Below are 13164 nucleotides of genomic sequence, written 5' to 3'. Positions count from 1 at the left end.
GCTGTTTGGGTCGTCCGCAGGGTATTAGCCATCCCCAGGACCCTGCTGGGCTATCCTGGGGCAGCCACAGCCCGAGTGTGCCCTAAGGCACAGGACACCTGTCCTGGAGGGATTTCCCCGGGCTGGCGGCCCTGGGCCCAGCCCCAGGTGTTGGGAGCTCAGGATGAGCCCCAGGCCCTGTGCTGCTGTGGCTTCCATCCTGTGAGTCTGCAAGGTGAGTCCAGGGTGGTCAGCAGCCTGCCCAGGGCTGCACAGCTGATTGTATGGGGCCGCTTCCCAGGTGACCCCTGGATCATTTGGGCAACAGCTACCATGTTCGCTTGTCCCTTCCCCACCCTCCCGTCCTTGCAGGTGGGACATGTGCTGGGGAAGGGTGTGGACGCTGGCCTGGCCGCTGCCCCCTGGCTGCCTCCCCAGAGCTGTAGGGCAGGTCACGGGGTGCACTCAGGCCCTTCCAGGGGCGCTGCTTGCTCCAGAAGCCCGTCTGCGGGGGCCTGTCCACAGGGTGGGTGGGGGAAAGCTCCGGGATGTGCTGGGACCCTGCCTGGATTATGACCCTGGGGACCCTGCCTCATCCAGGGCTGTGTCCCTGAACCCAGCACAGCACCTGCCCCTGAGGAAGACCCAGCTTTTCTGAAGGCGTGGACATGCACATGTGAGACATGCACATGCTGCAAGTGGTCTAGAAGGGACAGGTGGAGCACAACGGCCATCAGGCGGGTGCTGGGGTCGCAGGGGGGTGCCCTCCTTCTCCATACATTGGTGGTGATGAGGCCACTCACCCCAAAGAGCCCGTCTTATTAGCAGACAGGGGTGGGGGGTGGGGGGGCGGTGTCCGCGGCCGCCCTGGGTGCCAGGTGTGGCAGGGACACCCTGGAGAGCCTCCGTGTGGTGGGGAGCCAGGGGGAACCTGCGTGTGAAATCACCCTGTAAGCTGCATTGCCAGCAGAGCGCAGGTCGCTTGGCGTTTGTAAAACTGCAGAGGACGACGTCACGGCACAGATTGGGACGGGCAACATGCTGCCCACCGTGTGGCCACCAGGAACAGTGTGGGTACAGTGGGGTCCCCTCACCTCCCAGCCACGGGTAAGCTGCTGGCAGAGGGGGCAGCACCTGTGGTGGCCTGCCCGGGCTCTGGCCACTGTGCTGAGGGCTCCTGATAGCGGAATGGTGGACGCTTGGGCGGTGGCTCTTTGAATGGCCCTCTGCTAGGTCCCTGCCACCTGCTGGGGGACATGAAGTCCTGGTCCTCCTGCTGGTCATACACGTGGTGCCCTCGGCGGAGCTTGAACAGGACTTCGGGCGAGGAGCCTGCTCTAGAAGGGTGATCTGAGGGCAGGAAGCCGTCCCTTTCTCTGCCTCCCTCCCCGCAAAGCCTGTGGCAGGCTCACTCAGAACAGGGATGGGAACACAACCGTCGGGACAGGACAGGAGCACCTTGGGATGTGGACACCTGGGGGTGTCACCGGAGGGTGCACTGGGGATTCACTAGGCCGCCCAGTGCCTTCGTGGGGAGTGTGTCATGCTTTGCTGCCGAAAGAGTCTACAACACAAATGGCTAACAGATGCCTGGTTTTCAGGAAAGGAACAGCCATGTGCCCACTGCCCCTGGGTCCCCGAGGCAGGAGGAGCCATGTGCAGAGCGTGCTCTGGAAATGCAGTGCCAGGCCTCCCGTGGCCCTGTGGACAGAAACAGGCGGGAGTGGGGGGGGGGTGGACACCTGCTGGGTGGTGGCCAGCTCTCTTCTGCCATGAACGAAGTCAGGCACATGTGGTCTCATGGTGAAGACAGGTCAGGGCTGTGGGGAGGGAGGGGGGATGGGTGTCCCTGCAGGTGCCTTCTGCGGGCCACCAACCCTGGCAGGGGGATGATGGTCCTGTTGCCAGTCATTCTGAGGGCAGATCTCATGCACCCTGAGCTCTGTCCTGGGCCCAGGCACCGCCCCCAGAACACCTGGGCTCACAGCCTCAGGTCCCAGTGGCACGGGGGACCCTGGCCTCCCCTGGCAGTCCCTGGCAAGGGCTTCAGGCAGGCCTGAGGGCTGGGAGGGGTTGGGGCAGCTGCTCGGGTCCCCTGTAGATGCCCTGTCTGATGATGCCAGCAGACAGGAGCCTGACCAGCAGGAGCTGGGTGTGGACAGAGCGGTCAGTCCATCAGCTGCACCCCAGCCATGGCACCAGTGGACAGCAGAGCCAGGTTGGGGGGAACAGGCCCCAGCACCATCTGTGGGAGGCGGGGGGGGGGGCGGGCGCAGTCTTAGCACCTGGAGCCCCAGAGACTGATCCTCTTATGATGCAGCCTGGCCGTGCCTTTGAGCCCTGCAAATGTCCCCCCTCATCCTTGCGGTGACCTGGGCATGGTGGGGCCGGAGGGGCGAGCTGAGGGGTGGTGGCCGCCGATGGCGAAGACTGGGGTGGCCCAGGGGCCGCCACCCTGGCATCCATCTCAGGGCGAAGGCCCTGCATGGTGGGACCCGGGCGAGCGAGGGTGACTCATACACCTGGCCTAGGCAGCCTCCATGGCCTCTGAGGGGGTGGGGGCCAGGGCTTAGGAGGGGGGACAGGGCAGCACAGCCCCCCCCACCCCAGGCAGGCAGTTATCAGGGAAGAGATGTTGGGAATGGGGAGCAGCCTGGGCCGCGGGGCAGAAGCTGTGCTCACGCAGCAGGAGATGCGGAAATTACAGCCCTGCTTTCCTCCTCACGCAGAAGCCAATTAACATGCTCCGTGGGCGAGGTGGCCCCTCCGGTGGGAGTGCAAATGGGCACGACCTCTCCCAGGGGCCGGACAGGATCTACTGCGACCATAGTGCAGAGTGTGACCCCGCAGCCAATGGGGGGCGGCCACTCGGGCACACGCACACGCACGGGCCAGCTAGGCCACTGTCAGAGAGACACAGAGGAAAGGGAGGGGGATTTCATGCCAATGAGAAGAACACTCTGACATTGGGCATGTTTCCTGCACCAGGTTTCACAGGGATCCTGCCTTCAGCCCTCAGGAGCCTTCCTTGAGCTGCCCCAGGCTTGTGGGGCTGGGATGCGGGGCTCGGATCCCATGGTTTAGGGGGACGTGGGGTCCCCAGGCCTTAGACGTGGGGCCTTCTGTCTGTTGGCAGTTCCAGGAACTCAGGGTTGAACAATCGTGGGCCTGCGTGTGCCTCCCTCAGGGAAGTTCCAAGAGGAGAAGTTGGTGAGATTTTGCCAAATTGTTCTCCTGAAAGCTGGTCCTGCGGAATGGGGGGGGAATGGCCATCCTGCTGCCAGCGCGGGGGCTTTGTTACCCAGGCGAGGTGGCCAACCTCCTGGAGGACACTTGGGCCCCTCCCATCCCAAGACCACTGTGACCTTGACTGTCTGAGCTCGTTCCTCGGCTCTCCTGACTCTGGGGAATTTGGTCTTTCGGACTCATACTGACTCCCGCGAGCTCTTTGTATGTGTTTTAAAAGGTTTTTATTTAGGGGTGCCTGGGTGGCTCAGGGGTTGAGCATCTGCCTTGGGCTCAGGGCGTGACCCCGGGTCCTGGGATTGAGTCCCAGGTCGGGCTCCCTGCAGGGAGCCTGCTTCTCCCTCTGCCTATGTCCTTGCCTCTCTGTGTGTCACTCATGAATAAATAAATAAATCTTTAAAAAATATATTTTTATTTATTTTAGAGAGAGGAAGGGGTGAGGATGCAGGAGGAGGAGAGAGAGGGAATGAATCTCAACCTGATTCTGTGCTGAGCACAGAGCCGCATGTGGGGCTTGATCCCACAATCCCGAGAGCCCAACATCACCACCAGGAGCCGAAACCTAGTCGGACGCCCCCCGCAGCTCTTCCCGTGTTAACAATACCCTTACCCTCCACATCTGCTGTGAACTCGTTTCCTCGAGGAAACGCCTGTCTTGTTGTCATTCCTGAATATTTTGAATTTCAGTTTGCCTTTGTTCTACAGCCCAGCTCCCCAGCCCCACTGCGCCTGTGCTGGGAGGCCCACATGCACGTCTGATGAGTGTTCCTGGAAAGCTCCCTCTGGGCGGGCAAGCAGCCTCTCTTCACCAACCTCTGTGGTCTGCTTGCCGGGCACCCCTCCCCAGGCCTCAGTCACAAGGCCTGCTGTGCCCTGGCTGGCGTCCACATTGGCCTACACCCCACAGTCTCAGGCCCAAGGCCACCTCTCCCCAGACACAGACCGGAGCCCCGTGCAGCATGCACCACCCCATGTCCTCACCCCGGGAGCTCCGGAGCAGGTCCTGGCCTGGCCGACCCCCGTGAGCTGGCAGTCCCGAGGGATGCCAGCCACACCTCAGGTCTCTCTACGGCAGTGAAGTCCTCCGGTCATCAGTGCACAGTTATTTTGCCAAACGGCAATTCCATCTCCAAGATCATGAAGTCTTGCTCATCAGAGGGTCACCGCTGTGGTTTATTAATTGGTGATGGTGTTCCTGCACCTGCAGCTCATATAAAACCTCGCAGGGAATGAGATGCTGCCCCTGCGCCCTGCACCTGCAGTGGTGCCCAGCATGCTGGGCCGGGGGGATGGGCAGCCGGCAGTTAGAACGAGCCTCCTACCTGCCAGGCTGCACTTTGCCTGGGGCCCTGCGGGTGAGGGGGACGGGGCATGCCCTGACCCGGGCCTCAGCAGGAACTGGCGGAGAAAGCTCCCCAGCACCTGCACCCATGCTGTGGGGGCCCCACGGGGGACAGCTCTCCTGATTCTGGACATGTCAGAGGCCAGAGCCACAGGCCTGGCTCCTCACACATCGGAGGAGATGATACGTGGACACAGTGGACTCACGGCAGGCCCTGCTGCACCCAGGCAGATGCAGAAAAGCCGTTGATGGTGAATTCTTGGTCCTTGAGCTTGATGTGCAGATGCTCAGGTGCACAATCCAGGCCACACCCCGGGACGAGGTCCTTGCATCCAAGGACAGGTGCGCGTGTGTCTGCAGCCCACAGGGCAGCCGGTGTCCCCAGGGCCGCAGTCGCCCTCAGGCTCTCAGCGCAGCCTGTCTGTGGGAACGTGGCATCAGGATGGTCTGTTTACAGCTGTAATCGGTGACCTTTTTATTGTGAGCAAAGTGGCACTTTCCCCAGGTTTTCTGAGGCTGTTGATTCTCTCCTTACCTCTCTTGTCTGTCTTCCTACTGGCTGTTGGTCTACCAGGCAGAGGCTCATGGGACTATATTCACCCGTTTGCTCTAGATGCAGCCCAGGCTCAGCACTCGTGGATGGAGTCCATGTTTGTGAATTTACCTACTTGTGAAAGTTTGTTTCTGAGCCATAATCAGCAGTTGCCTCACCTTCTGGGTCACCTGTGGCCACGCTCAGAGCCATGAAAACCACACGCTGCTGAGGCGTGTCCCTACCACGTGTGACAGCTGATGCCCTGTCTCCTGGTCCAGCTCTCATGTTGCAAGCTGCTGTCCTGCTCTCAATCTCTTTGGTGTTAAGGTTTGTTTTGGCTTTTGTCTTTTTATGCCTTTTGTTGGTGATTTTGCTGATTAAAATGGCCCTGGCATCATGCTGACGAGCCATGTAGCATCCCTGAGTGTAAAAGGATGCAGGTAGGGGACAAGCATCCCTTGGGCACCAGATGCATTCTCCCCAAGTTCTGTGGCTCGATGGTCTCCGACGTGGCGTTGGCAGTGACTTCATATAACACCAGTGCTGTGAATAATGGGTATTGGCCGAGCATCCAAGACCTTCAGAGGAGACCACCTGTCCATCTTCCTCCTCCTGTCTCTGCCTCCCTCAACGAGTGTGCCTCCCATGATGTGGCCATGTTCCAGGGTGTGTGCCGGGCCTGGCAGAGGTTTAATGCTGCCTCGGGTCACCGGGCGACTCCTCAGTCTGAATGGCCAGGCCCACGCAGAGGCAGGTGCCATGGGGAGCTCTGAGTAGCTGGAAACCCCATGGAGGTCAGCCCGAGCCCCACAGCAGGTGGAGGAAGTGTGTAGTGCGGAGAGTGGTGGGTCCCCCTGGAGCTTCCACAGGGCTGCATGGGGCCCACCGGGTGCCGAGTGGCAACTCTGGGCAGAAGAGACCCCTGCGAGCCCTGTGGTCCCCGTTGGCAGGACCACGACGAGGCACAGATGGGCCTGAAGACCCCCACCCAGCCTGTTGGGCGAGTGCCAAGACACGGGACTGCCTGGATGCCCGCTCGCCTCCTCTCTGCTCCCTGCACATGCCTGCTCCTCGGCTCTGTGGTCCTGAGCACATGGAACCAGGCTCTTCCTCTATTCACGGCAGGTTCCAGGGAAGGACACGGAGTCCAGGAGAGCCACTCCATCCCCATCCTTCAGCATGAGGACTGACACAGCAGCTGCCACTCTGAGAAAGCAGCTGAGGATGGGCTGAAGGTCAAGGCCAGCAGGCGATACCAGGATCTGAAGGAAGCGCCTCCAACCTTGCTGTCCGCGGAGCCTCCTCTGCACATGGGTCTGCCTGAGCACCTTTCCCACTATTGCCACCAGACTGTGGCGGAGCCACCTCTCCACCCACCATGTGCAGGAAGACGCACAGAGGCAGAAGTGCCCTCTGCTCCCGTCCAGGCATGCTTTCCCTGTCCCTCCGGGGCTTTTCCTGCTGTGTCACGGGGTACGACCTCTAATCACTTCCTGGGTCATACATTCTAGGAAGAGTATTTAAGTAGATTTGTCCTATTGGATCCTGTGAAATATCATTTACCTGCTCATTTGCAACTACTGGGCATTGACGCCATTCCTAATGCCTCTGGTATGCGATCCCTCAGTGGACACCTTTGTGCACTGCTCTCTGGAATGCGCAAAGTGCTCTCACTTCATCCAGGTCTACTGTCCATAAGGGAACTCCCGTTCCCCCCAGGACCTGAGCTCCAGAGGACCCACTTGGGCCCCGAGGTCTCACCTGCATCTGGGGCCGGCCCCACATACCTATTGAGTGAATCCGTGGTGTCTGAGGGAGCCCCTGGTGGGGAGGGGCCACCTCCCTGTACTGTGGCCTATGGCCTATTGGGGGGCCCTGGAAGGTGGCCTGGCCTCACCGTATGTGACCACAAGCCCAGCTACAGTTCCAGAGGTGTCCTCAGAGGCAGACCCACCCCCAGATACCTGGCGACGGGGCTTCCTGGGGGCAAGGCTGACCCTGCTCTCCCTAGCAGAAGTCCTCCTGCTGGACCACTCTGGCCATCTCCAGAAGAGCAGTGTGATGATACAGCCATGGCTCCTGCTGGGGTCCTGGCCTGGACATGAGCCTGCATGGGGCAGGTGTGTGTCCTGGCAGACCAGGCCCAGGCACCAGGACTGCCTGCCCTGGAGTCCCAGGGAGCCCCCTCATCTGCTGTGGAGGGGAGGGGCATGGCTCCAGCTCTGTGGCCTTGAGCAAACTACTTAAGCCAAAAAGTCTCTGTATTGGGCCTCAACTTACTCATCTGTGATGAGGGACTCATTGTGGCCCTTGGCCTGACAGCTGTAGCAGCTCTGGGTAGTGGCTCCAGTCAAGGCAGCTTGCATGTGTTCCTCTACAGCCTGGCCCCGTGGGAGCCTTGGGATAAGCAGCAGAGCAGATGGGCAGTGCTTGTTACCCCATCGGAGCCAGGGGATGGAGGCTCAGAGCTGTCACGAGATCTAAGGACACGGTCCTGGCAGAGCCCTAGTCCTAAGGTCCGCCCAAGGATCCCTCAGGCTGGATCCAGGGACCTGCTGCTGAGCCCAGCCCGAGGGTCCTTAAGAAAGAGGACTGTGACCTGTCTACTGGCTGCTTAGCCCTGGACTCCAATGGACATCGGTCAGCAGAGGGAATGAACTCCCTGTCACTGGAGGCACGTAAGCACGGCTGCCTGAAACCACCCTGGAGGGCTCAGAGTGTGTAGCACTCAGTCAGGGACAGGTTCTCCCCACTCCCCGTGGCCTAAGCTGCCTCTGTGATGTGGGGGTATGGCTGCCATGCTATGCACATCTGCCAGCTGGGGGTGGGCATAGCCTGAAGGCAATGCTGTGAGTGTCCATCCATGTCCTTTGTCACCGGATGGGCACGGTGCTTGCTTGTGGCCAGGGTGGCCCAGAAAGCAGGGAGGAGGCCAGGCTGCCTCAGGTCCGTCCACAATGCACTTAGCTCCACCTCTCCTCAGTCTCCCTTGGACAGGCCTGGCTGGGGATGACTCCCAGACTGACAGAGTCTTGGAGGAACTGGCAGTCTTCAAGGTGGACAAACAGGATGGCCAGTGGCCAGGCTGCTTCTGCAGGGGAAACTGAGGCTTGCTACAGGAGGACTCAGCTACGGTCCTGCAAATGGCAGGTTAGCGGTCTCTAGGCTCTGGACAGAAAGAGTCTCAGCAGCCCCTGCCCCCATCCCCGGGCCTGGGAAATCCCACTCAGATCCCTGCCTTGTGGGGTCTCAGGCCAGCAGGGCTGGTGTTGGAGGTTGTCCCTTCTTCCTCCGGGCTCTGGGCTGGACAAGAGGTAGATCTGACAACTGGAGAGCACGTGCCAGTTGCCCAGCTCAGCACCATTGCACCGTGGAACCACACTCTGAGGGGAGAAGCTCCGTCTGCAGCATCTGCCCACGTCCATGGTGCAAGTGCTCGCAGCGCCACAGGGTGTCAGTGAGTGGAGCTGGGAAGGGCTGTCGGCCCTGGTGCATCAGTCGTGACTGGCTCCAGCAGTTGGGAAGTCAGCTGCTCTGGGTGACAGCAGCTGGGCACACCCCTTGTAACTGTGATGGTCTGAGGTCCCCTGGGGTACTTTGTGCCAGGGCCTTGGAGCCCACGGGCAGCCCTAGGTCTGGTGGCATGCCAGAGCAGGGGCAGCGCCAAGCTGGGCACCACCACACAGCTCCCCTGGACAGAGGAGCTCAGGGCCTCCCAGGGCATAGGGCTCCGAAATGAGCACAGAGGTCTTTGCCATAGGCCACCTCCCGGAAATAAGGTTCAAGATGCCTGAGAGAGGGTTCTGTCTGGGAGACCAGAGGAGAAAGAGGGAGGGAGAGATCAGGAAAGGCTCCCAGTGGGAGGTGGCATTTGTCCAGGGTGGGGGACGCAGAGCGCTGTGGGTGCAGGGGCTCCCGGAAGCCTCACAGGCCCCTATGCACTAGCATCCCAGGGCAGCCTCTGTCCTAGAAGCTCTGGGACTTCGCGCCTCCGTTTGCTCAGCCGCAGAGTGGGCATGATGACCACAGCACCCGCCTCCTGGTGGTCAGTCCCCACGGGTCCTGTTGAGATGCAGGGGGAAGGACACTCCACCCCTCCCAGGCTCAGCCCCGGGCTGGCGTCCGAGCTGCCCTGCCGCTGGGGATTGTGGGGGGACCACCGGCCAGGGCCCTTGCCTTGCAGCCCGCCCATTCCGCCCTGGCGCAGGGCTGCGAGGTCTGGCGCGCCGGCCGGGCCGGGCGAGGACGTGGGTGGACAGGCGGGACCCTCCGCCGCCAGCAGCCCGTCGGGCGTTCCAGAGCCCGGCCCCGAGCCGCGCGGCCGCGGGAGGGGGGCCGGCGGGGCCGGCGGGGCCGGCGGGGACCAGAGCCGCCCGCCGCCCGCCCGCCCGCCCGCAGGTGGCCGCGCGCGCCCACGGCCAGGTGGGCGTGCCAGGCCCCGCCCTCCCCGCGCCGGCCGGGGGCGGGCAGCCGAGGCCCCGCCCTCCCCGCGCCGGGTCGGAGCCGGTGCCCGAGCGCAGCAGCGCGGAGCCGGAGCAGCACGCGGGAGTGCGGCCCCGCAGCGGGCCGGACGAGGAGCAGCGCGGAGACCCGGCCCGGAGCGAGGACCCCGGCCCCGGCCCCGACAGCGACTCGGCCCCCGCCCCGGCCCCGGCCCCGGCCCCGGCGCGGCCCCGGCGCGGCCCCGCCCGCCCCGCCCGCCCCGCCCGCCCCGGCCGCCGGGCATGGACGGCGCCCGCTCGCCCTGTGAGTGCGGAGCCCCCCGCCCGCCGCCTTTGTGTGCGCGCCGCGCCGCCGCCGCAGCCCCCTCCCCGCGCCCCTCCTGCGCCCCGGGCCGCGTCCTTTGTGGTGGAGCCGCCGCCTGGCCGGTGCCTCGCTCTCTCCGCGCGGGGACCCCAGGGACGGCCCGGAAGCCCCCTCCGCGGCTCGGCGGCGCGCGCGCCTCCCCCCGGCCTCCGCCGCAGCCCGCCCCGGGGAGGCCCCGGCGGGCGCCCCGGCCCCCGCAGCCCGGCCGGCGGCGCGCGGTGCAGACCCCTCCCCGGGGCGGGGGGCGGGGGGCGCGGGCGGGCGCGGCGGCGCCGTCCCCCCGCGGCCGGGCAGGTGCGGCGGGCGGGCGCTCACGCGGCCGGTGTCCTTGCCCGCAGAGATGGACGGCGAGGGCGGCCCCCGCTTGCTGACCGAGGCCGGGCGCGGCGCGGGGCCCGCGGGCATGGCGGAGTCGGCGGCGGTGCCGCGGGCGCGGGCGGCGCGGCCCGGGCCCCAGCGCTTCCTGCGGCGCAGTGTGGTGGAGTCGGACCAGGAGGAGCCGCCGGGCCTGGAGGCGGCCGAGGCGCCGAGCGCGCAGCCCCCGCAGCCGCTGCAGCGCCGGGTGCTCCTGCTCTGCAAGACCCGCCGCCTCATCGCCGAGCGCGCCCGCGGCCGCCCCGCCGCGCCTGCAGCCCCCGCGGCCGCCGCGCCCCCCGGCGCCCCAGCCGACCCCGGCCCCGAGCCCGCGGGCGCGCAGGAGCTGCTCCGCCCGGACCCCGCGCCCTCGCCCCCCCGCGACCCCCGGGAGCAGCAGGAGGCGGCGGCGGCGGCGGCGGCGGCGGCGGCGGCGGCCGCGGCGCGGGAGGACGCGGCGGCGCCCGAGGCGAGGCCCGAGCCGGGGCGCGCACGCCGGGAAGAGCCCGAGGAGGACGAGGATGACGAGGATGACCTCAAGGCCGTGGCCACCTCCCTGGACGGCCGCTTCCTCAAGTTCGACATCGAACTGGGCCGCGGCTCGTTCAAGACGGTCTACAAGGGGCTGGACACGGAGACCTGGGTGGAGGTGGCCTGGTGCGAGCTGCAGGTGAGGGTGCGGGCGGCCTGTGCGGTGGCCCGGGGTGTGCGCGCCGGCCGGTGGGCGCTTGGAGGGCGTGGGTGACGGTGGGGCGCGGGCCGGGCTTGGGCTGGGCTGGGCTGGGCTGGGCTGGGCTGGGCTCGGCCGGGTGGTCTGCCGCCAGGTGTCTGTGCGCAGCAGAGCGCGGCTGCGGGAAGCCAGCGCCTTCTGGAGCCCGGCGAGGCGGAGGTGCCCCCGCGGGGACGGTGGCGGGGCTGCGCCGACCCGGGTCTGTGCGAGGTGGGGTTGCCCAGGGCCTGGAAGTGCCTCCGCGGCCTCCCCGCTCCCAGAGCCCAGGGGCCCGAGAAATGGACGTGTCAGAGGTCGTAAGACCAAGTGTACAAAATGCAGGGAGGGTTGGGGCTCCCCCTCGCTTTTTTTTTTCTTTTTTTCTTTTTGATGCAAAGGCTCTGGACATGGATTTTTCATAACCTTGCCCTCACGTTGGCTGTGTCAGCCCTAGCCCCGGAAGATTATATAAACGGTAACCTGAGCTGCCTGGGCCAGCCTTGGAAGCCAGGACAGTGCCCTGCAGAGCCGTGTTTACGGGCCCTCCCTCACTGGGGGGGTGAGGGGGTCAGCTGCCAGGCGTGGGGCTCTCCTGAGCAAGGAGAGCTGGGGGCCGGGTGTAAGCCTACCCGGCACCCTGTGAAGTTAGCGGAGCCTTCCAGGCCTGATGCAGGGCAGCTCGCCACACTGCAGGCTGCCTGCCTCTTTGGCTCAGAAACTGGGTTCGGTTGGTCTGTCCTTTGGGCCCCTGCAGCATGGCCTGTGTGTGTGTGAGTCCCATTCACTTGGTGGGTGTCAGCCTGTCCTTGGCCCCTCTCCAGAGACAAAGAACTGTGGAGGCCACCCTTTCCTGCAGTCCCTTGGCTTTGCAGTAGGAATGTGGAGTTTTGTCGGCAGGGCTGGTGGCATCCAGTGGAGCCTGCCAGGAGGGACCGAGTCCTGCTTCCTTGTGGCTGAGAGGTGGCTTTGGTGGTTTGTGGTCTTGGGGCCCTGGTGTGCCAAGGATGATGGCATGGCTTGAGCCTGCTCCCTCCCTGAGCAGCAGGGCTTTGCTGCCGCAGGAGAAAGGGAGGACCGCAGAGGAGCCGGGGACCCCAGGTTTCCGAGCGGGCCCTGTGCCTTCTCTCCCCACCCCCTCCCTCCCACCAGGTGACCCTGCCTGGCGCCACGGGCCCCCACTGGTGCTTTGCCTTGGAAGGAAGGCCAGTGCAGGGTGGCGGGCAGGACTGGGGGCGGCAGCAGGCGGGCTCTGAGGTAGGCCTCAGCCGTGATGAGGCATTGCAGGCGCACATGACCCTTGGAAGGGTTCTTCGTTTCCGTTCCCTGTAAGGCAAGGCAGGCGGCTCGGCTCTGCCTCCGGCTCCCTGAGCAGAACACAGGCCTGGAGCCTGGCTGCTGTCCAGGGGTCTTTTATGCCTGGACTCTGGGTGGTGGTGGGAAGGCTGGAGAGGGCTTCCAGAGTGTCCTGAACAGGAGGTGCTGGGAGTCCCATCGGCGGGACGCCGTCCTTGTAATTCCCTCGACGACGGGGCAGCTAGTGTTTCCTCCGGTTCCTTGGGCAGCATCTGGGGGTCAGCTGCCTCTGCTGGGCCGGTCCTGGGGGGCCCTATGGAAGATGGGGTCTGGAGCAGAGGGGCAGCAGCCAAGAGCCCGGGGGTGTCCAGTGGCCTCCTTGCCAACCAGGAGGCTGTTATATACCACACGTCTTGTTGGGGACCCCCCAAGGTCACCCTCGAGGACACAGGCAAGAGAGGAAGCTTCTAGCCTGGCAGGCCATCCTCTGTGGAGGAGGCGACGGTGCGAGGAGGGCTCTGGGACCACCACGCGGCCAGGCAGGGCAGCAGGTGGCACGTTGGGTTTGTGCCCGGGGAGGGGTTTCCTAGTGCCCTGAGTGGAGGTGCTCATCAGCTCCCAGCCCCCAGGATTGCTGTGGTCAGTGTCCCGGTGGAGGGTGGGTGACCAGGAGCTGTGTCTTTAGCATGGGGAGCTCCGTAGCCTCCCCTTCCTCGGCCCCCTGGAGATACCTTGGCTGGCAGCTTTGGAATGCCCCAAAACTGACTCTCCAGAGTGTTTCCTTCTCCTGCCCTTAGGACGCTGGGGGGGCAGGTGCACCTGATGGCCTCCGCCAGAACAGAGGACAGCGCCTCGCCAGAGCGGGAAAGGCAGTGTCCAGACCTGGGCGGGGGGGGGGGG

At 64.6% G+C, this 13164-nt stretch overlaps 1 protein-coding gene across 4 annotated transcripts in view; it reads left to right on the top strand.

Annotated features, from left to right (window-relative positions):
• The first annotated feature begins 9831 nt into the window (after positions 1-9831).
• The window catches only part of WNK2 (WNK lysine deficient protein kinase 2), a 100409-nt gene continuing 97076 nt past the window's right edge, over positions 9832-13164 (top strand). For all 4 annotated transcript variants that reach the window (XM_041743984.1, XM_041743983.1, XM_041743982.1 and 1 more), the window contains exons 1-2: positions 9832-9848; positions 10247-10932. In XM_041743984.1, the coding sequence (XP_041599918.1) occupies positions 10249-10932 (684 nt within the window). In that variant the 5' untranslated portion in view covers positions 9832-9848; positions 10247-10248. The remainder of the gene's footprint in view (positions 9849-10246; positions 10933-13164) is intronic.

The sequence above is a fragment of the Vulpes lagopus genome, chromosome 2, assembly GCF_018345385.1.
Source record: "Vulpes lagopus strain Blue_001 chromosome 2, ASM1834538v1, whole genome shotgun sequence".
In the NCBI taxonomy this organism is placed as follows: domain Eukaryota; kingdom Metazoa; phylum Chordata; class Mammalia; order Carnivora; family Canidae; genus Vulpes; species Vulpes lagopus.
Note: the sequence above shows the minus strand (reverse complement) of the source record. Positions and strands in the feature narration are given on the sequence as shown.